The 22,097-nt window shown below is 41.8% G+C and overlaps 3 protein-coding genes across 4 annotated transcripts in view; all 3 read right to left on the bottom strand.

Moving 5' to 3' along the window:
* The window catches only part of LOC116685441 (zinc finger protein 345-like), a 21,450-nt gene extending 7,877 nt beyond the window's left edge, over window positions 1–13,573 (bottom strand). Inside the window, exons 1-3 of the mRNA XM_032510504.1 lie at window positions 13,481–13,573; window positions 11,039–11,140; window positions 8,836–9,573 (exon numbers count right to left, since the gene is read on the bottom strand). Of these exons, the coding sequence (XP_032366395.1) occupies window positions 8,836–9,573; window positions 11,039–11,140; window positions 13,481–13,573 (933 nt within the window). The remainder of the gene's footprint in view (window positions 1–8,835; window positions 9,574–11,038; window positions 11,141–13,480) is intronic.
* Window positions 1,525–22,097, bottom strand: LOC116685438 (zinc finger protein RFP). Of its 2 annotated transcripts, XM_032510500.1 has the most exons (3): window positions 22,087–22,097; window positions 6,796–6,802; window positions 1,525–3,470 (listed from the first exon to the last, which is right to left on the bottom strand). In XM_032510500.1, the coding sequence occupies exon 3, from the start codon at window positions 3,466–3,468 to the stop codon at window positions 1,819–1,821; it is 1,650 nt and encodes a 549-aa protein (XP_032366391.1). In that variant the 5' UTR covers window positions 3,469–3,470; window positions 6,796–6,802; window positions 22,087–22,097; the 3' UTR covers window positions 1,525–1,818. The 2 variants fall into 2 exon arrangements, with proteins under 2 accessions (XP_032366391.1, XP_032366393.1); XM_032510502.1 differs by lacking the exons at window positions 6,796–6,802; window positions 22,087–22,097 and adding an exon at window positions 6,495–6,515.
* Window positions 16,374–20,692, bottom strand: LOC116685440 (pyrin-like). The gene is made up of 2 exons (XM_032510503.1): window positions 20,413–20,692; window positions 16,374–17,652 (listed from the first exon to the last, which is right to left on the bottom strand). Exons 1-2 carry the CDS (start codon window positions 20,681–20,683, stop codon window positions 16,427–16,429), a joined length of 1,497 nt encoding a protein of 498 aa, XP_032366394.1. The 5' UTR covers window positions 20,684–20,692; the 3' UTR covers window positions 16,374–16,426.

Raw genomic sequence — 22,097 nt, 5'->3', positions numbered from 1 at the left:
CGATCCCAGTTAAGTAGTTTAATAAAAACCAGCTCCTGATAACTGCTGTGGGCTGATGTCTCTGTCCAAGATGTCAACGTGCTGTCCTGATCCGGTCTGGTGTCCCTAGATGCAGACGCAGTTTCACACACACACAACACAGTGAGGCTGTCCCGTAGAGGACGTCTCACACAACCCAGACCTGATCCTCCAACTCCAGAGGAGGAGAGACCTCATCGAAAATCAAAATGTTTACCACTGCTGAAAAGTGTTGAGAATTAAAATTCCTCAATGAATACAAAGTGGTGTAACCTGAACTATTGGTGTCTGATTAATAAATGAAGATAGGAAACTCATACTTTGTGTTGTGACAATTATTGATCACATTATCTCTACTTAAGTTTTTAAAGACCATCAGATTTAGGGTGGTTCCACCAACGTTCCACATAGTACCAGACATAAGAGAACATCAGAGGAGGAAGATCTTCAGATTGGTTTCAGCTTTTAGAAAATGAAGTCAAAATGAGAATTGTTGACTTTATTCTCCATATTTCAACATTATTCCTGATATTTAGAATACACTCAAAATTCACTGTAAACCCTAATAAGTTCACAGAACTCAAAAACTATTTTGTAACATATTACACAAAAATATTTTGGTGAAGTATACATAAAATAACAATTACATTTACAGTTGCCTTAAATTATTTAAATGTTATCTTATAATTATTGATATCCCTCAACTTATAATTAGGGAGTAATTCACTCAAAATTCATATATATATAAACTCATATAATGTGGTAAATACAATCAAAATTAATTCTAAACTGCAAATCTGATGTCGGCCCACCACACAATTATAATCAGCTAATAATGTTAGAAAACATGAAAGTGACAATTTAACAACTTTTATTATTCGATACAATGTGCTTTTTAAAAGGCACGAATCAAAGGAGCTCATTTAAAACGAAGTGCTTGTCCTAAATTAAAACAAAAGAAGATTTAGACTTTCATTTCTTTCAACTTTATTCTCAAAATGCAAAAAACAACAACTTCTATCTCTGATTTATTGTTTTATGTCTGGCACTAATACTGAAAGTTCAACTTTATTCTCAACAATAAAGATCATCCTCGACTGAAATCCAACTTGTGTGTAAAGCAGCTTTTCTGTTCTCACTGCTTCCTCAGGCCTTGTGTTCAACACCTGCTTTATTTTACACTTTTTATTCTACTATCACATATTTACACATTTCTTTGACTCATGAACCATCTTACAGAATTCATGAAACCAATAAAAAATGGCCAAAGTGACCAGTAATTATCCAAAAGACTTTTCCCACAAGATAGAAGCATCCATTAACTTTTTCTACCCGGTATAACAAGGACACATACTGTGTTCTGGAGACATTATGGGATGGAATAGGCCTCACTCTTAAATGAAGCTTCATCACACAATCAAATATTCAGCTATATGTTTTCTGGGGCTGCACATCAAATACTAATACATGTGGATCTGATTACATAATCAACACATTAATTTGATGCATCATAACACACGTTTTGTAGACGATATCTATTTAAACCTCTGTTAAACCCACAGACATTTATTATAACTTCCAGAAGAAATCAGTTTCTAAAGACACCAAATATGTCAAGATGAAGTTTGATTCACTTTGTAAAGAATTGCTGCACATTTAACATATGATAATAAATGGAAAAAAGTGTAAATCAGTCACCACAGGAAACAGATTCTGTAGAAAATAAGATGTAAAATATATGAATATGTACATTTGTTCCCTTGATTGAAAATGAATCAATACCTGAAATGAGATCAGTGATTAGTTTACTCTGACAGGAGAGATGATCAGAGGGGCAGAGTTTTTACCACCATCATTAGTACAGGGGCCGAAGAATGGGAAGAGTTTCTCAGTGAAGGAGCAGCCAGTAAAGGAGTAGATAAGAGCTGCAGCATCTACGTCATAAAAGGAGACCAGACCCTCCTCATAGTCCACAAACACCCCCACCTTCTGAGGAGGAGACTTCAGAGAGAGCACCACTGGAGGGTCAGCAAGAGCTTCGTACTCATTTCCATTTCTCAAACATATTGTCCAGTAACCATTTTGAGGGCTTAGTGTGACGTTTCCCTTCCTGTTGCTCGACTCTCTGGCCACTCCTAAATCCCATTTAGTCTTTCCTTTAACTTGAACCTCAAAGTAAAATCTGCTTGAAGAGAAACTCTGCTTTCCTAAAACATTAACACACTTGGAAAATCTCTCTGGGTTGTCTGGGAGATTCTTCCTCACATTACTATCATTCACTTGTTTGCCATCATCAGACAGGATGAGATCGGGATGTGCTGTATCAGGATCAAGAGTCACATCCACTGCATACTGCTGGACCCTCTTCAGCTCAGACTCAGCGAGCAGCTTCTTCATCTCTTTACTGAGTGTCTCCTCCAGCTGAACCACAGCTTTCACCACAGTCCCCTCATAGGATGATGGATGGACGCTGACCTCTGTCCAGTCCTTGGTGGGTGGGGGTGGTTGGATGTTTAAGGACTGGGCCCTCTGGAGAAGATGGAGGTGGTCTTCAGAGTGTAACATCTGCTCCACCTCGATGCTTCTCTTCATCAGCTCAGAGAGTTCCTGTTCCAGCTCTGTGATGAAAGCTTGGGCCTGTTTTTCTCTTGTTTTCTGCTTCTCTTTGATGGTGTTGATGAGCTCATTCAGGCCTCTCTCAACAGATTCCTTCAGAGAAGTGAAGACCTGAACACCTTCTGCTATCTCTCTGTCTGCAGCTTCCTCACTGAGCTCCACTGACTGTTTGATCTCCTGAATCTTCAGTTGTGTCTTCTGGATCATCTGCTGAATTCCAGCCTCTGTCTTCCCCAGCTCTGCCTTTTTTCCTTCATATTCTTCTTTCAGAGGAACAACATCATGCTTATTGTGATCTAAAACGGTGCAGAGCATGCAGACACATGTCTGGTCGGTCTTACAGAACAGCTCCAGAGGTTTATCGTGCTCAGTACACATCCTGCCTTCCAGGTTCTCCACAGGGTTGATCAGCTGATGTCTTTTCAGACCTGACATGGTCAGATGAGGCTCCAGGTGAGTCTCACAGTAGGAGACCAGACACACCAGGCAGGACTTCAGGGCCTTCAGTTTGGTTCCAGTGCAGACGTCACAGGGAACTTCTCCTGGTTTGGACACTTGTTGCTCTGAGCTGCTGCTGCTGGCTTTCTGTTGAGCTGACTGTCTGAACTGAGCGACCATCTCAGAGATAAAGGTGTTGACCTTCAAATCAGGTCTTCTGGTAAAACGCTCTTTACACAGGGGACACAGGTACTGGTCATTAGTGTTCCAGTGATCAGCGATGCAGTTCTTGCAGAAGTTGTGACCACATGGTGTGGAGACAGGATCAGTGAACACATCCAGACAGATGGAGCACAGAAACTGATCTTCAGACTGCAGATAGTTTGCAGCAGCCATATCTACACACAGTGGGAATAAAAAAGAAAAAGACATTCAATATTTATGACAATAATCAATAATGACAAGATGTCAAAACACAAACATGTCCAACAATGTTAACTTAGCATTAAAACTGTCATAATTTACCAAATGAGACTTAAAGATATAGTGCGTAGTTTCCCCATGAGGAATTCTAAGTAATGACAATAATTCAGACGTAAATGTCGCCGGTTGACACCATGCTGAGAAATAGAGAGCTTTGTAGAGGTGAGTCTTAAAGTGCCCGTGTTATGAAAAAATGAAATATAATTTCTGGCATTTGGGGTGTTATTTTGTGTCTCTGGTGCTTCCACACGTATAGAGACTTGGGGAAAAAACACCCTCTATGGTGTTTTGAGTGAGATCCGTTTCTGAATGTCCTCTGTCTTCAGTCTCCAGGTGAGCTGTTCAGAATCAGCAGGGCCGTCTACGCCCTTGGCCCAAACATCTGGTGTGTGCTAACCACTTTAGCTAAAACCACATCAGCTGTTTCTCCAACTTCGGTCAGTACGAGGCAGAATTATCCGGGAGACTTCTTCTAAACGAGGACACACTTCCAACTTAGCGAGGACTACCTGCAGACGAGGGACGTGGAAGTAGTCCTCTACAGTTTCTTATGTAGATTAGGGTGAACTCATGTGTGTTGTAGCTTTTGTTGCTATTGTTCTGCCTTTGAGAACATGAACAGCGTTAGCTTCTAGCTAGTAGCGCTGCACAGTACTAGTTACTGAGCATGTGCAACTCTCAACAGAGATGGGATAGAATGAGATGTCTCACTCTGGAGATAAAACTAGTGAGACGTCTCACTCTGGAGATAAAACTAGTGAGATGTCTCACTCTGGAAATAAAACAGAGACTTAAACACACACAGGGTGAAAACAGGATCTGCAGCAATGTGCAGTACAACAAGAACATGGTGTTTTTAGAAAAGGAAACCATGGAAACTTATTCCGATATACCCTCTAAATCCAGTTATGACCCTGAAAAGGAGCAGAATATGGACCTTTAATTGTTGTATCAACCCATTTAGCGATGGCTTGAATGTAACGGACGTTCATTAATATAAAAAGTTACGCACTAAAACTTTAATGACAAACAGTCAGGAACATTATAAAATAGAAAAGCAGTTTTAGAAAAATTAAAATATATTTGAGCCCACCAGGTAGGGGGGGTCGAGTTTTCCCATGTTATCCTATGGAGACTGGTGGGCTGGGGGGGTATTTTTATGTCCAGTGGTGTAACCCATGTAAACACCTAGTGAAACAACATGTTCCACACTAGAAACATGGCACAAATGGAAAAACCTACTGTTCTAGCTATAGAAATGTCAGAATCATCCACAGTGCTGATGATATTCCAATAACCGCTTCATACACACTTCAGGATGACGGCAGTTAGTTGTTAACAGACATTTACAAAGACGTACAGCCCTGCAACAATCTATCTATAATAACAGCTGTTACCATCCATGATATACAGTAAAATATTAAAGTTGTTGGAAGTTTATATGTCTTAAACTGTATGTTTCATTTGTCACGTCCAGGAGGGACAGATGAAACATTACACACGCCCCCCCCCCCCCCCCCCGCTGTAAGAATTCCTGAACGGTTTTGTTCAAAGATAAAAATGCATTTGTATTTGACACATGACGTGCGTAGGTTGCTACTGACAAAATATCAGCTTTCAGTGTGATACGACCACTTTGTAAATTGCGTTTAATTGAAAAGTGTTTCAACTGTCCCGGCTCGCCCCTACCAATTAAAAACAACTCTCTGCCTTCACTAACGGCTCGGGTAGTTTTGTAGAGTAAGAGAACAAACAGCTGATCCAGGTTCAGAGAATTAGGTGTTCAGGCTGATGGAGACGTCGTGACACTCCCTCATATCTCAGCAGGGAAGTCAGTGGAGATTCAGATCTAACTGGTTTCCTGGTGCTAATTAAATCTGACTCATGACCTGCACATGAGACCAGCAAGCCGCAGCATTACATGGAGGAGCAGCCGGCCGAGTGGTTTGTTTTATGGCAGAAACATTTTAACAAGACGACTGTAAAAGAAGTGGAGATTACAGCAGGAGAGGACCTTTGCTTTGTGAGCTCCACTCGTCGTTACTGGGAACACGAGACAGCTGCTGACTCTGCTGAGAGAGACGTTAGCACGCACTGCTAACCCATACAACAACTGGCACCAACAAAGTACATATAGTGTATATATATATATATATATATAATATATATAATATATATTATAATCTAACTGTATTCATATTGTGGGGCAATTTGGTCTCAAAATAATAATCAAGAGAGAGGATTTCTAGTCCCTCCGTTTAGTCAGTCAACTTACTGAATAACTTACATGAATACTAATGTTTTCAAACTGTTTTTTATTATTTATGTTGACAGAAATGGCGGAGTGATACTTTAAGTGATGCGCCGGGTGCTCAATGGCTCTGGGTGTGTGATCTGAGCTCGTTCTAAATGTTGACCCACATCATCGTCTGGATGGATCTACTGTTGTATAATCATTAATGATTAACCACTCAGTATGAAGCATAATACAGTCCCTCATCATTAGTGCTGGATCACAGTTAATCAGTAACTACTCATTAACTAACCCGTCGGTCCTCATTCAATAACATAGCGTCTCGGTGCTTCAGCCCTAATTATTATTTTCACATTTTCTCTTCTTGAAGGGCCCCTGACAGCTGAGGGGCCCTCAGCAGCCACTAAGTTCCCTTCCACCCTTGGCTGGCTCTGGTCCATCTAGAAAGGGTTCAGAAGCCTCTTACCATTGGCTATTTAGGGCCAAGGACTCAGTACCAGATCTACGTTATTTACCTCAGAGAGAAGTTCTGAAGAATATCTGCAAGCATCAAATCGATGTTTTGAATCAGCCAATCAGCATGAAGAACCCTTTCTACTGTCCAGTTAAACAGCGACACATCACGATGTGATCAAAGTGATCCTGATTATCAGACATTTCCAAATTCCTCTGGTAGGATTCTCACCTGCTGAACCCTTCAGGTCCACTTCCAGACTCTGTCCACCTCCGTGTGTCCAGGAAACGCCTTCAGAGACCAAGCTGCTCTTTCCTTTTCTTCCTCGTCCGTCTGGGTGTCTGTGTGCATCTGATCCGAGGACACCGACACACCTTCAGAAGTCCAGAGTCCAGGTCTCAAGTCTAACACTACGTCAAAGCCTGTCCAACAGATAGTAGATGTCAGCCAATTAGAAAAGGGATTATATTTCCTGCTTCTTCCCCCCTACCTGCCTGAGGGGAGGGGCTAATCATTGCTGTTTGTTACCCACCTGTGTTCTGTGTTGGAGATGTGGAAATGTTTCTTGTGATCTAACAGGTGCCAGACACATTTAAGCTCTTCTACAGTGGTATTTTTTAAACTATGTATTTAAGCATTTAGCAGGACCAGGGCAGCAGCTGGAAACACGATCAGGTGCCCCAATCCAAGGAAATCTACAAGAAAGCACAAGAACTCCGGGGAAGAAGTTAAGTTAGTAACATGCATTAATGGGACATGAATGCACACAGATAGAGGGAGAGTTATAATAAATGCATGTCATAATCAAACTGCATTCATATTCTAAATATCTAGATGACAGAATACTTGTTGTTGGGTATCACTTTCAGGATTCTTAGGGTTACCAATCCCTTAAGGGAGGAACAGGAAGTAGGGCTTTATAAAGAATGGACTTTCATTTCTCTCTTTCATATTTCCCTACAAAATAAAGAATATATGCTTTCATAGCCTATGATTGTCAGATTGTCTCACCATGTGCACATGCATTCTCTTTTATTTGTTTAAAGGGTTTTGTTAAGTTTTTGTGAAACATTTTGAGTGGCAGGGGCTCAACAAGAAAGGCCTAATAATAGTAGTTATAAAAGGTCCCGAGCTGAGTCGGCCCCAGAAGGAGATGAGGTCCTGGGTAGCCTCAGGGGGAATTAGCCGTTTCAGTCCGTCTTCGGTTCTAATAAACAACTTGGCTGGGAAATGCAGTGTAGGTCTAAGGCCCAGGTTATAGAGATGTTTCAGAACATCTCAATATGCGGATCGTTACTCGACCACCTTGGACAGGTAGTCCTCAAAGATGTGGATCGGAACACCCTTGTATGTCAGCTTGCCACAAAGCCTTCGAGCCTCGCATACAACCAACTCCTGAGTCTAGAATCTGTAAAACTGCAACACGACATCTCAAAGATGAGTCCAGCATTTGTTCGGCCAGGACCTCAGCTTGGAGCTGAGGGGGAAAAACATTGGTTCTGCCCCTTCGATGTTCTCAGGGAGGCTGATTATTCTTACGTTTTATTGTCGGTGTCGGTTTTCAAGATTAAGAAGTTTAGCATGTAGCTTATCATTCACCTTAGACTCCACATTTTTATGTCCTGGCTTGTAGTGTAGCCAAGTGACTCCAGTGATGAAAAAAGTTGTTGGTGATCCAATATAGTAGTCTGGACCGTATCTAATCTTGCCTTGAGTTTGGAAATCTGGCTTGGAAGAGAGACTTGAACTTAGTCAAAAGCAAAGCCCCGTGTTCTCCTAGCACAAGCATTAGCGGGGTGGCAGTCAATGACGAATCACCCTTCTTTGGAACATCTTTTTTCGACTTCCTGGACATGCACTTGTCGTGGCAGCCTCACCTGAAGTCCCCTGAAGTAACTACTTCAACAAAGTTTACAATGCCACTAGGTATTTTTTGTTCAGTTTAATTGAAAATCAAAGTAAGATGATGAATTTATAGTTCTCAGTTATACAGTAAACAAAATTCAACAGATCCTAAACCTCTTTGAGAAACAGAAAAAACTAAGAGTTCATTTAAAATGTAAAATATAGATTATTAAATGAAAAGGTAAACAAAGTAAGAAAAGATCATGTTAAACTAAGAATAATAAAAAGAATATGTATAAGGCAGACACCAACAAATAATGGGAACACATCTTTAACAGATTATTCTCACCACAAGGCTTACATTCTCTCAATTGGAGCTTTTGACCAAATTCCACGGCCTTCTTCAGCTCTTAAACTTCACCCTGAATCGAACCAGCTGTTTTAATGGGACTGAAGAGTCAGACTTAAATCTGATCCACTGAAGAGGCGTGTGGGATCCGGTTCAAAGCAGAGGGTTAAAACTATTAACATGAATGATAGGACTACCCCTTTAAAGGGAAGGAGCGTAATATGTAGTCATAGCCAGGACAACATACATGCTGTTCAGAATTTAGAGTTACTGCTGGTCCGCCTTCAATGTGGAGAGAAGATCAGAATATAACAACACAGCTATCAGGGCATGAGGAGGAGGAAACAGCTTGGCTCTGAAACATGTTCACAACGAGGCCGTGTGAATGAGCTGGTGTTTTTTAAAGTGATCACTACGAAAAAAGGTTTTCCCACATTGTTCACACCAGTACGGCTTCTCTCCAGTGTGAATGCGGTGGTGAGATTCAAGGCTACTACTATGAGAAAACATTTTCCCACATTGCTCACAGCTGTACGGCTTCTCTCCAGTGTGAATGCGCTGGTGAGATCTAAGGTTACCTCTCCTAGAAAACGTTTTCCCACATTGTTCACACGAGTACGGCTTCTCTCCAGTGTGGATGCGATGGTGTTTTTTAAGGCTACCACCTTCAGAAAAGGTTTTCCCACATTGTTCACACCAGTACGGCTTCTCTCCAGTGTGAATGCGCTGGTGAGATTTAAGGGCATCACTCCGAGAAAAAGTTTCCCCACATTGTTCACACGAGTACGGCTTCTCTCCAGTGTGAATGCGCTGGTGAGATTTAAGGGCATCACCACGAGAAAATCTTTTCCCACATTGATCACAGCTGTACGGCTTCTCTCCAGTGTGAATGCGTTGATGGCTTTTTAGGGTACTCTGTTGTGTGAAAGCTGCTCCACATTGATCACAGCTGTACGGCTTCTCTCCAGTGTGAATGCGTTGATGTATTTTTAGGGTTCTCTGTTGTGTGAAAGCTGCCCCACACTGATCACAGCTGTATGGCTTCTCTCCAGTGTGAACTCTTTGATGAATCTTTAAATGTGCTGATGCTGTGAAGGTTTTGTCACAGTGCTGACAGCGGTGATGTTTGACTCCTCTTTCTCTCCGTTTCTACACAAAACAACAGAGTGAGTTGGTGAGGTGCCGCTATAGAGATCTATCTTAAAATAGAAATTATGTCCACATTTATAGGTTATAGGTTAATAGGATAAAGGATCCAAGGAGGGTTCAAATCAAGGGCAACTGGACTTGGTTAAAGGTTGTTGAAGACATTTCGTCTAGCACAGACAAGTTCAAAAGACAGTTGTTTTTTTGTTCCTAAAAAGGATTTTTGGGGTGTCCTGGGCGCCCATTTTAACCAATCAGTACACCATTGTATTTGTGGCCTTGTATGTGTGGCCACTTCAAATATGGTAAAGATCACATGGGCAGTTCATATAGAGATATATACACTGTATATGTACCTTTGTACAGATTTGGTCCAGAGTCTCAGAGTGGGATGAAAAAAAGAATCTCAGGATTCACGTTGATAGGATTTAATTTTGACGAGATATAGAAAAGGTTTGTCTGGGTCTCTATTCACAAAAAAAACATTTTATAATTTACGCGTTTGAGAACAAAAGAAAATTAATTGAGTTAAGTTTTGTAACAGCAACCTCAAGATGCTATATGCCAAGTTTCAGGCAGATTGGTCATTAAACCCAGGACGAGTTTTGCATATCCACGCGTCCCTTAATTAAAATTTGGCATGAATATATTGAATCTGTTAAATTAAATTGGTAGAAACGTACATTACGATGACCTTGAATGCACATTATATGAAAGGCCCTGAGGAGATTATCCACTCTGATTTCCCCCGGCCTTTAATTGCCCGTGTTGCCCCTCCGGCCACTTTCAGAGGGCGGAGTTTAATGACTACCGGGTTTTCTTTGAGGAATTACGGTATAATATATAAATCCTAAAAGACATTTGTGAAATCATCTTTGTGCATTCAGTAATATTGAGATTAGATTTCTGGGAGTCTTCAGTCTGGAGTAACCTCTTTCCTTCACTCACCTCCTCCTTCTTCCTCTTGCTCCCTCGCTCCTCTGAGTCTCCCGAGGCCTCCCTGACACCTTTCCTCTTGCCCTCCTCCTCCTCCTCCTCCTCCTCCTCCTCCTCCTCCTCGTGTTTCTGCATGTACTCGGTGATAAGGTCCAGGTCCAGGTGGTCTTGCGGCTCCCATGTGTTATCCTCACTGGAAAGGTGAGTGCAGACAGAAGGACATCTCCTCACACTTTGTTTTTAGGCAATCCATTCTCACTCTAATTCATCATTCCTATTAGTCCTTCTTTCTATTTCTACGGTTATTTGTGGGTCTGCAACTTAGAGTCTAAATACCAAACCTTCAACTATGAGGGCGTGATACAATGCTGACATTTATTTGCAATATGTAAATATATTATATATATCAGGACCAAGAACACTAAGTATTAATATTATAGACTCATACTTACTCTGAGAACCCCTTCCATTTCAGCAGAAACTCTACTCTTCCCTTCACCTCTCTGCGGTCCAAAACCTCCTTTACCACATACTCCTTCTCCTCCTCCTCCTCCTCCTCCTTTCCTGCTACGGTGGCCAGCTTGCCGTCTTCTGAGGACTCCTTTGGTAGACCCAAGGGGGAAACATGCAGAGATAATGATACAAGGGTTAGTAGAACTAATGGGAGGTGTGAGTGAATTCTAGTTGGATAGGACACTCTGAAGTCCTGTGGATTGGTCCCCTCTTCCTATTAGCCGTTAGCACAGTTTGCGATTCATCCTAGTTAGATATAAAATGGCTAATCTAAACTTTTCCACTGATAATAATCAGTGGAAAAGTGCCCCGTGTTTCCTGTCTTACCCGGTCAAAGTCATCAAAAAAGCCTTCCATCCCCTAGTTGGATACCTAATGCTGTTATTATTATTTGTTTATTGTTACTAACCATACAGCAGCGGAAAACAATGCTTTTGCGACATACGGAAGTCAGTGTCTTCTGAACTCTACCTTCCTAAACAATGGGCAAGTGCCATGTACAGTACAGGGAAATCAAGGAATGAACTCAGCTTGTAAAACTGTGAGACTTTTACATTTAGCATGCGTGGTGCTGCTGGAAGGTGACCTGGAGATCAACCCTGGCCCACATCCTTTGAACAATGGCTTTCAGGCTAGTTTAGCCTCACAACAGGCTCAGTTGGCCCACTCTCACTGGCTAACACAGCTACGGCCAGGGCCGATGTGGCCAGTGGCCACGGCCATCCATCAATCATGATCATTCCCCACATGGCCCTGGGCTCCTGTGATCATAATCAGCTACTTAATTCCTACAATAACCACTGCTATTCTAGTAGTAGCAGTGCTACCTTTGATAGCTTATCCTATCCAGCTGCCATGGCAAGTTGAAGTGTTTTGTCCTACAGAGCTGATGTGCCGAGGGCCAACATCACAGAGCCGGGGTTGTAGTGGCTGCCCGTCTGCAACAACTGCTGGATCAGAGACGCTGGACCGGTCCACCACCATCTAGATGCCGGCAGTTCACATAGCTGTGCCGAGCCGAGAGCAAGATTTACAACAGCGGGAGCGTGGAGGACACTTGTCTCTACCGCCCCTGACCGGTTTAACAATAGCGAAGCTGCACCTAGCTGCCTCCGGCGAGTCAGAGATACTACCCAGCGCGTCACCCAGTAACATCACCCTGGAATACGTTGGTGTAAATATCTCCTTTTTGAGAGAGATGTCTCTAACAGCTATCTGCATCTATCGCCAACCTACTGCTAAGCTTGATTTCTCTGACCAGCTAAAAGCACTCCTTACGATATTTTATAAAAAAAAAAGAAATCCTCCTTTTTGGAGATTTAACTGTGGTGAGCGGGGTTAGTTCAGCCTATACGGGTTGTTCAGTAGGAGTCCCCCAAGGCTCCATATTGGGGCCCATTTTATTTTCTCTATACATTACTGACTTACCTGAGTACTGATTACATGTTAATGTCCAGCTTTACGCCGATGACACTGTCATTTTTACTGAAGCAAAAGATCTTGTGGAGGCAGCATGTGTTCAGCACATGTTGCACCTGAACAAGTTCCTTCCTGAGACTATTTCGCAGAGCCAAAGTCAGGGCTCCAGATGCCACCAAATGCTTGTATTTTGCACCCAAAAGAGTGTGCAACTGAATTTTACATCCAGTCGGACATGTGACACCAGTAAATTTGCCCTCCCACCCACATTGTCTTTTTTTTTTACCAAAATTAAATGTGGAAGGGTCAACCAATCTGGAATCTGTGGCAGGCCAATGAGCGTGAGAAGGATAGGGATTGGCCAATAATGTGGGGGGTGAGGGGTCTGCTAAAGACATTGGCAAAGAAGATGCTGTGTAGTAACAGCCAATCATGAGTTAGCCTTAGCCTGGCCTGTCTCCGCCCTCCTACGTACTTCCGTTCAATTTTCATTTTCCTTCAGTACTCCGTGAGTACGTGAGGAGCAGCACAGCTGGAGCATCAGAGGCTGAAGGGCCACAAGAAAAGGACCCTCGGGGGGGGGGTACCAAGTTATAGTTCAGTCCATTACATCTATGTTATTTAGTCTGGGTTAGGAAAGTAATGTGTAGTTAGGAGTCTGGTGCCTTCAGTCTCTTCCACATGGTGAAGGATGGTATAAGGTGGAAGGTCTACAGTTCATTATTAATTAACAACGGTATCGGGTATCAACAGATACACAAAGACCAGGCACCGGGACCGGGACTGGAAAAGTCAGATCAGTGCACCCCTAAATAAAACTGCATCAGCAGCAGACATTTCATTTTTAGAGTCTAAGTCCAGCAGGAGTCCTCTCAGGACAGATCTAGGAGGTCTACACCACACTATCTACTTTACAAAGAGACAACCATTGGACACCAGCAAGCATTTGGGGGACCAGTGGAGACACCAGGGCCCAGCCAGGAAGGTTCTATGATAGGAGAACACTGACCTGAACATGGCTGCTATCAGAGGCCCAGTCTGCTGCTGGTCTTCTGGGGACCTTGTTGCTCCGCTGCTCCTGGTCCTGGTTGTCCTCCTCCATTCCTCTCTGGTCCTGAGGTCCAGCAGATCTCCACTGTGGCTGCTTACACTGGGAAGAAATCTAAAGGGAAAACATGGACACACAACTTTATTAGGTCATCTCCCTTCACACTGCTACGGTGGCCCAGACTGTTCAACACACACAAGCTACAATACAAACACACATAAAAACTACAACACACACAAACAAGCTGGAGGAGCTGACACACCCGGGACACATTAGTGTGAAGGAGAAACTCCTCATCGCCCAGCTCTCAGCTACAACACACACAAACAAAAAAGATACAACACACACACAAAAGCTACAACACACACACACACACACACACACACACACACACATATAAAAGCTACAAAACACACAAAAGCTACAACACACATACAAAAGCTACAAAACACACGAAAGCTACAAAACACACACAAAAGCTACAAAACACACAAAAGCTTCAAAACACACAAAAGCTTCAAAACACACACACACACACACACACACACACACACACACACACACACACACACACACACACACCACAACACACACACACACACACACAAAAGCTACAGCACACACACTCAAAAGCTACAACCCTGTGTCGTGTAAAGATCAGCAGTTGAAGAGTTTACCTGAGTGTGTGCGGGGTCACCTGGAGCTCTGTCTTCTTAAAACTCACTAAGAACAAAGAACACAGCTATCCCGCCGCCAGCCCGAGATCACAGGGAACACACGAGACTTCCGCTTTCCTCCAAGTCAGGGTTTTTCAGATTAAAGTTTCAAATGAAAGAAGGCCGCCGCCTGGAGGTCAGGAGGGGAACAACAGCTCCACATTCACTTAATGGCTCAGTTAGTGGTGGACTGGGACTCAAGTACTGGACTTAACTCTAGGTACTTGTTTTGTTTACATGGAGTCTGGTGGAGATATGCCGCTCTATACACACTAAAAGTAGTGATTATTTACATGGAGTCTGGTGGAGATATGCCGCTCTATACACACTAAAAGTAGTGATTATTTACATGGAGTCTGGTGGAGATATGCTGCTCTATACACACTAAAAGTAGTGATTATTTACATGGAGTCTGGTGGAGATATGCTGCTCTATACACACTAAAAGTAGTGATTATTTACATGGAGTCTGGTGGGTTTGGTGATGGTGATTTCTGTTTCATGTTAAACTAAAAGGATCTTCCTCTTTCACTAAAAGCTCTATCTCTGTAGGTAATGTTATCAGACACTTAGAATAATAATCTGAGTCTGTCAGCACTTTTACTGGATGGAAACGTTCTTTATCAAAGAGTTTAACACAGAAACGGCAGGAAGGAGAAATACACCAAATCAAGTCACAAATAATCAGCATGAGGCCTCGTTTGATTTCATTTTTTTGCATTGAATTGTTCCAAATATGAAACCAACTGCCTACCTTAATATCTATCTATCTATCTATCTATCTATCTATCTATCTATCTATCTATCTATCTATCTATCTATCTATCTATCTATCTATCTATCTATCTATCTATCTATCTATCAGGTCCTGTTGTGGTAGAAAGAACTAACCCAGCAGTTTAAAGTGATATCAGGAGAACTGATTTAGGAAAAACACCATTATCATTTTTGGTCTCAAACAGACTTTATTTCTGCAATTATACACCAATAATTCATCCTTTTCATTCCTGTCTCATTATTGAGGAACATAAAAAAATAAAAATCAGACAACCAATTTAAATGAATTCAAATTTAAGAAATACACAAGATTTCAGAGTACACAGTTTGTTTTAGTAACGGTGTCAAAAAGACACGTCATATAATTATGATTGGATACCTCTTGGATCCTTATCGTCCAATCAGATTTGAACTTTATCTTTTTAATTTTAGATATTTATTTAGATATGTTTTCGTTTCTCCATTAGTGGATATCTGCAATAGCTTTGTTTCTAATCATAATTCTTATTGTAGATATCTGAATTTTCATACCAGTCACTATGGCAACTGTCCACATAGTACCAGACATAAGAGAAGATCAGAGGAGGAAGATCTTCAGATTGGTTTCAGCTTTTAGAAAATGAAGTCAAAATGAGAATTGTTAACTTTATTCTCTATATTTCAATATTTTTTCTGATATTTAGACCCTATTCTCAAAATTGGTAGAGACTTTCATTCAAAATATTTTTCAACATTTCGACTTAATTCTCGAAATCCAAAAAACAACAACTTCTATCTCTGGTTTATTGTTTTATGTCTGGCACTAATACTGAAAGTTCAACTTTATTCTCAACAATAAAGATCATCCTCGACTGAAATCCAACTTGTGTGTAAACCAGCTTTTCTGTTCTCACTGCTTCCTCAGGCCTTGTGTTCAACACCTGCTTTATTTTACACTTTTTATTCTACTATCACATATTTACACATTTCTTTGACTCATAAACCATCTTACAGAATTCATGAAACCAATAAAAAATGGCCAAAGTGACCAGTAATTATCCAAAAGACTTTGTTTTCTGTGGCTGCTCATCAAATACTAATAAATGTGGATCTGATGACATCATCAACACATTAATTTGATGCATCATGACACACGTTATGTAGACGATATCTATTTAAACCTCTGTTAAACCCACAGACATTTATTATAACTTCCAGAAGAAATCAGTTTCTAAAGACACCAAATATGTCAAGATGAAGTTTGATTCAATTTGGAAAGAATTGCTGCACATTTAACATATGATAATAAATGGTATAAAGTATAAATCAGTCACCACAGGAAACAGATTCTGTAGAAAATAAGATGTAAAATATATGAATATGTACATTTGTTCCCTTGATTGAAAATGAATCAATACCTGATATGAGATCAGTGATTAGTTTACTCTGACAGGAGAGATGATCAGAGGGGCAGAGTTTTTACCACCAGCATTAGGACAGGGACCGAAGTATGGGAAGAGTTTCTCATTGAAGGAGCAGCCAGTAAAGGAGTAGATAAGACCTGCAGCATCTACGTCATAAAAGGAGACCAGACCCTCGTCATAGTCCACAAACACCCCCACCTTCTGAGGAGGAGACTTCAGAGACAGAAGGACTGGAGGGGCAGCAAGAGCTCTGTACTCATTCCCATTTCTCAACCATATCGTCCAGTAACCTTTGTTAGGACTCAATTTGATGTCTCCCTTCCTGTCGATCGACTCTCTGGCCACTCCTAAATTCCAATTAGTCTTTCTTTTAACTTGAACCTCAAAGTAAAATCTGCCCGAAGAGAAACTCTGTTTTCCTAAAAGAAAAACACAATAATCAAATCTCTCTGGGTTGTCTGGGAGATTCTTCCTCACATCACCAGCATTCACTTGTTTCCCATCATCAGACAGGATGAGAGCAGGATGTGCTGTATGAGGATCAAGAGTCACATCCACTGCATACTGCTGGACCCTCTTCAGCTCGGCTTCAAGCAGCTTCTTCATCTCTTTACTGAGTGTCTCCTCCAGCTGAGCCACAGCTTTCACCACAGTCCCCTCATATGATGATGGAAGGACGCTGACCTCTGTCCACTCCTTGGTGAGTGGAGGTTGTTGGATGTTTAGGGACTGGACCCTCTGGAGAAGATGGGGGTGGTCTTCAGAGCGTGAGAGCTGCTCCACCTCAGTGCTTCTCTTCATCAGCTCAGAGATTTCCTGTTCCAGCTCTGTGATGAAAGCTTCGGCCTGTTTTTCTGTTGTTTTCTGCTTCTCTTTGATGGTGTTGATGAGCTCATTCAGGCCTCTCTCAGCAGACTCCTTCAGAGAAGTGAAGACCTGAACACCTTCTGCTATCTCTCTGTCTGCATCTTTCTCACTGAGGTCGACTGAGTGTTTGATCTCCTGAATCTTCAGTCGTCTCTTCTGGATCATCTGCTGAATTTCAGCATCTGTGTTTTCCAGCTCTGCCTTCTTTCCTTCATATTCTTCTTTCAGAGGAACAACATCATGCGGCTTGTGGTCTGAAACAGACTGGTTGGTCTTACTTTCCTCCAGAGGTTTATTGTGCTCCTTACACTTCGTGCCTTCCAGGTTCGGCACAGGGTCTTCTTCAGGCACGTTGCTGGCAGCAGCCAGATCTACACACAGTGTGAGAGAAAAAATACATGTAATTTGAAAGACAATTATTATTAGTTTTAAAAGAAATGGGTGCATTCGTAGGCGTAATGGAGACTTGTGTATATATATATATTATATATATATATATATATATATATATATATATATATATATATGATGAAATAGTGGCATTAGAACTTGACGGGTCAGAATTCTAGCTGATAGACAGTCCAAATACTTATTTCCAGCTGTATCATACAAATAAATAGTTAAAAAATCATACATTGTGATTTTTATTTTATTATGTCTCACAGTGGACATGCACCTACGATGACAATTCCAGACCCTCCATGATTTCTAAGTGGGAGAACTTGCAAAATAGCAGGGTGTTCCAATACTTATTTTCCTTACTGTAACTAAATTGATTAAATCAGATCAGACAGGCTTTATTCCTGGAAGGCAAGGTGCTAACAACATCAGGAGGACATCACATCTTATCTCATGTGGTACAAACAGATCCCAGTCTGCCATGTTGCTTAGCTTAGATGCACCAAAGGCATCTGATAGGGTAAAATGGAGCTTCCTCTACCAAACATTAGCAAATTTCGGGTTTCATACAACCTTTATAGACTGGGTGAAAATGGTATACAAAAACCCCAAATCATCGTTTAGAGTCAAAGGGTGTTGCTCAGACTTTTTCCTACTTCCTACTTAAAAGAGGAGTCAGACCAGGAGACTGTCTGAGTCCTTTACTGTAAGTATAGAACCACTGGCTGAGTCAATAAGACAGAATAAAGATATAAAGGGAATAAGGGATGAGGGGGGAACAGAACACAAAATATTACTATTCGCAGATGATGTATTAACATATATTAGTGAACCTTCCACGTCATTAACAGCCCTGGTGAATAACCTGAACGAGTATGGGGAGATTTCAGGATATCTGACCAACAAAGCAGTAGCTACGATGTTCTCAGGTCACTGTTCGGCTAATTTAAAGGGAAAATTCAAGTTCAAATTGACCAATAAAGGGTTCAGATATTTGGGTATTGTTATTACTTCTGATACGTCACAGCTATTTGAAGCAAGCTATGGGAAATTGATAACTGATATTAAAAACGATTTGACCAGGTGGGAGATTTTGCCTTTGACTCTGATGGATAGAAACTGTGAGAATGAATGTATTACCAAGACTGTTGTTTTTGTTCCAGTCATGGCTTATTATGGTCTCTAACTCTACCTTTAACATGTTAGACAAGATTATATCTAAATTTATTTGGAAAAAGAAAAAGGCTAGAATTAATTAAATAGAAGACACTTCTCTGTCCAAAAGAGAAGGGAGGATTGAATTTACCCAATTTAAAGAAATTACTACTGAGCTGCTAATTATTTGGATTACTAATGATGCAGATGCATTGTGGGTGGGAATGGAACAAAATGCTATAAATGTACCTGTAGAATCGCTTCCATTTTTGAGTGAAGTAACACTAAAGAGGCTGAAGGTGGGCAATTACTGGATCAGGGGGACGATGAGAAAATGGCCGAGGGTACGTAAGAAAGAAGAACTGTCAAACTCTATTTGTAGAGCCACTCAAATCTCAATTAACCCTGATTGTTTACCATGTATGATGGATGCAGGCTACAATAGATGGACACGACAGGGGTTAAAATATATTGCACAAATGTTTAGGGGACAAACCTTGAAGTCATTTCAGCAGTTAACACAAGAATTTAATTTACAGCCCATGATTTCTATAAGTTTCTACAACTGAGACACCACCTCACGACACATAAGGAGTGGGAGAAGATCTCTAACATCCCCTCGAAACTAGAAGAATTACTGATGATGTATACCTAGGGAGGGACAAAGAAAGGGATTAGATCCAAATTGTATAAGATACTACAACTGGAATCTAACAATAACAATTTGGATGTCAAGGAAAAATGGGAATTGGAAGCAAATATTCTAATAACAGATGAACACTGCGAAGAAGGACATAAGGTAACTAGCAGCCCAACATGGAGGGAGTTTGATTAGAAGATCAAAATGAGGTATATTAACACCCCATCTATTACATCAAAATACAGTTATACCTCGGAGAGATTTTGGCGGGGCTGCGGGTTGGTAGGGGACTTTACACATATATTTTGGGATTGCCCGAAAATTGTAGTTTATTGGAAGAATGTTCAAAAGGAATTAGCACATGTTTTGGGTATTGACTTTAAGTTAGATCCAGCACCATACATATGGGTATAGATGGGAACTTGATTTCCTCACTAAGAATTCTACTTTTAATAGCAAAGAAAACTATCACAGCCTCTTGGTTGAAGCCACAACCTCCCAGTGTAAGGGAATGGAGAGAAAGGGTAAAAACTGGGTTCATCATGGAGGAAATCACAGCGAGGTTACAGCTCAAGTCAGACCGGTTTGATCAAAAATGGTTACCAGTAACACAGACAATGTCAGAACTCTAGTTACCTCTTTTATTGGTTTATTCATTTTTTTCTCTTAACTTAATTGTATTATATAATTGTATTTTATACTTATTACAGTACACTTGACATTGAAGGTATGTTCTTATTGCTACAGGTTACTCAGGTTCTCTTCTTTTAAGACGGAAGAAGGAATGTTTGGAGACAGGAGGCGAGGACATGATCATCGGTTAGAAGGGAAACTGCCAGAGCATCTCCTAATGTGTGTTCCTAAAGTATGTGTTGTTTATATGTATGCTTGTCATTTTATGTGAGAAAAAAATCAATAAAAAGAAAAGGTGACTAACCTTGTGGTCCTGAGTCGGTGTCTGGCAGACTCTGGACCAGATCATTCCTGTCGATGTTCTCTAAAACCTTCTTGGTCACCGTCAGAGCTCCCTCTAGCTGATAGGTGCTCACCATCACATCCACCGTGTCCTGCCTTTCTGCGTTCTCCAGCTTGGACACTTTGATGGGTTGGAAGCCTTCCAGGACGTCTTGCTGCAGATGCCATTTGAATTTTGCTAATTCCTCTTCTTTTAAATTCTCCAAAGTGTTGAAAAGGTCCACTGCAGTCATCGTGGCTTCCTGCTGAAATCACAAAGTTTTGTCAAACTGAAAGAAAATTGAAACAAAAAACCTTCATTTTACCAGGAAATCATTGTTAACCAGGGGCCTGTTGCACGAAACCAGGATAAGGGATTAATCCGGGATATTCAAGTTATCCTGGATGAATTTAGCTTTGACTCGGTTGCACGAAACCAGGTTGAGTTAAACTCAGCCCAGTAACCATGGAGATTATTCTTTGTGGCTAGCCTGGTCCAGAGTGAGCTAACAGCCGGGCTAACAGCCAGGCTAACAGAAAGGCTAACAGCCGAGCTAACAGCCAGGCTAACAGCCAGGCTAACAGCCGGGCTAACAGACAGGCTAACAGACAGGCTGACAGCTGGGCTAACAGACAGGCTAACAGCCAGGCTAACAGCCAGTCTAACAGCCGGGCTAACAGACAGGCTAACAGCTGGGCTAACAAACAGGCTAACAGCCGGGCTAACAGCTGGGCTAACAGACAAGCTAACAGCCGGGCTAACAGCCAGGCTAACAGCCAGTCTAACAGCCGGGCTAACAGACAGGCTAACAGCTGGGCTAACAAACAGGCTAACAGCCGGGCTAACAGACAGGCTAAATGCTGGGCTAACAGCCAGGCTAACAGCCAGTCTAACAGCCGGGCTAACAGACAGGCTAACAGCCGGGCTAACAGCTGGGCTAACAGACAAGCTAACAGCCGGGCTAACAGCCAGGCTAACAGCCAGTCTAACAGCCGGGCTAAGAGACAGGCTAACAGCTGGGCTAACAAACAGGCTAACAGCCGGGCTAACAGACAGGCTAAATGCTGGGCTAACAGCCAGGCTAACAGCCAGTCTAACAGCCGGGCTAACAGACAGGCTAACAGCTGGGCTAACAAACAGGCTAACAGCCGGGCTAACAGACAGGCTAACAGCCGGGCTAACAGACAGGCTAACAGCCGGGCTAACAGCCGGGCTAAGATTAATCCTGGAGTCTCATGTGTTAAATCAGCTGCAGTCTGATCTGACATAAACATGTTTAAGTTATTCCGTTGTCTTCTGAATGTGTTCTGCTTTATTTTTTATTAACATGCATTATTTGTCACTATAGTTACGAGTTTGATTTAAACCCTACTATAGCAGCTGTTTAGATGGTTAGAAATAGTTGCACTGGCACCCAGATGTGGAGCGGCAATCGGGGGAGTCTGGACTTTTCCTGGTGGGACGGCAGTGTGTCGAGGAAGCCTGGTGTGTGGTCGCTGCTCGGTGGCAGACCTGTGCATCACGTCAGTGTCCGCTCTCTCTGTAAAAGATGAGCAGCGCGGCGTCCGTGGTCTCAGCTTCAGGTTTATACAGGACGCTCCGGAGATTAAGTGGGACAATGCAGCGATATTCCCAGATATATTATTAAAGGCAGACTGGTCAGAGAC

Source organism: Etheostoma spectabile, unplaced genomic scaffold (genome assembly GCF_008692095.1).
Source record: "Etheostoma spectabile isolate EspeVRDwgs_2016 unplaced genomic scaffold, UIUC_Espe_1.0 scaffold00569835, whole genome shotgun sequence".
NCBI classification, from domain to species: Eukaryota; Metazoa; Chordata; class Actinopteri; order Perciformes; family Percidae; genus Etheostoma; species Etheostoma spectabile.
The sequence above is the reverse complement of the archived record's forward strand: the minus strand, read 5'-3'. Positions and strand labels throughout refer to the sequence as shown.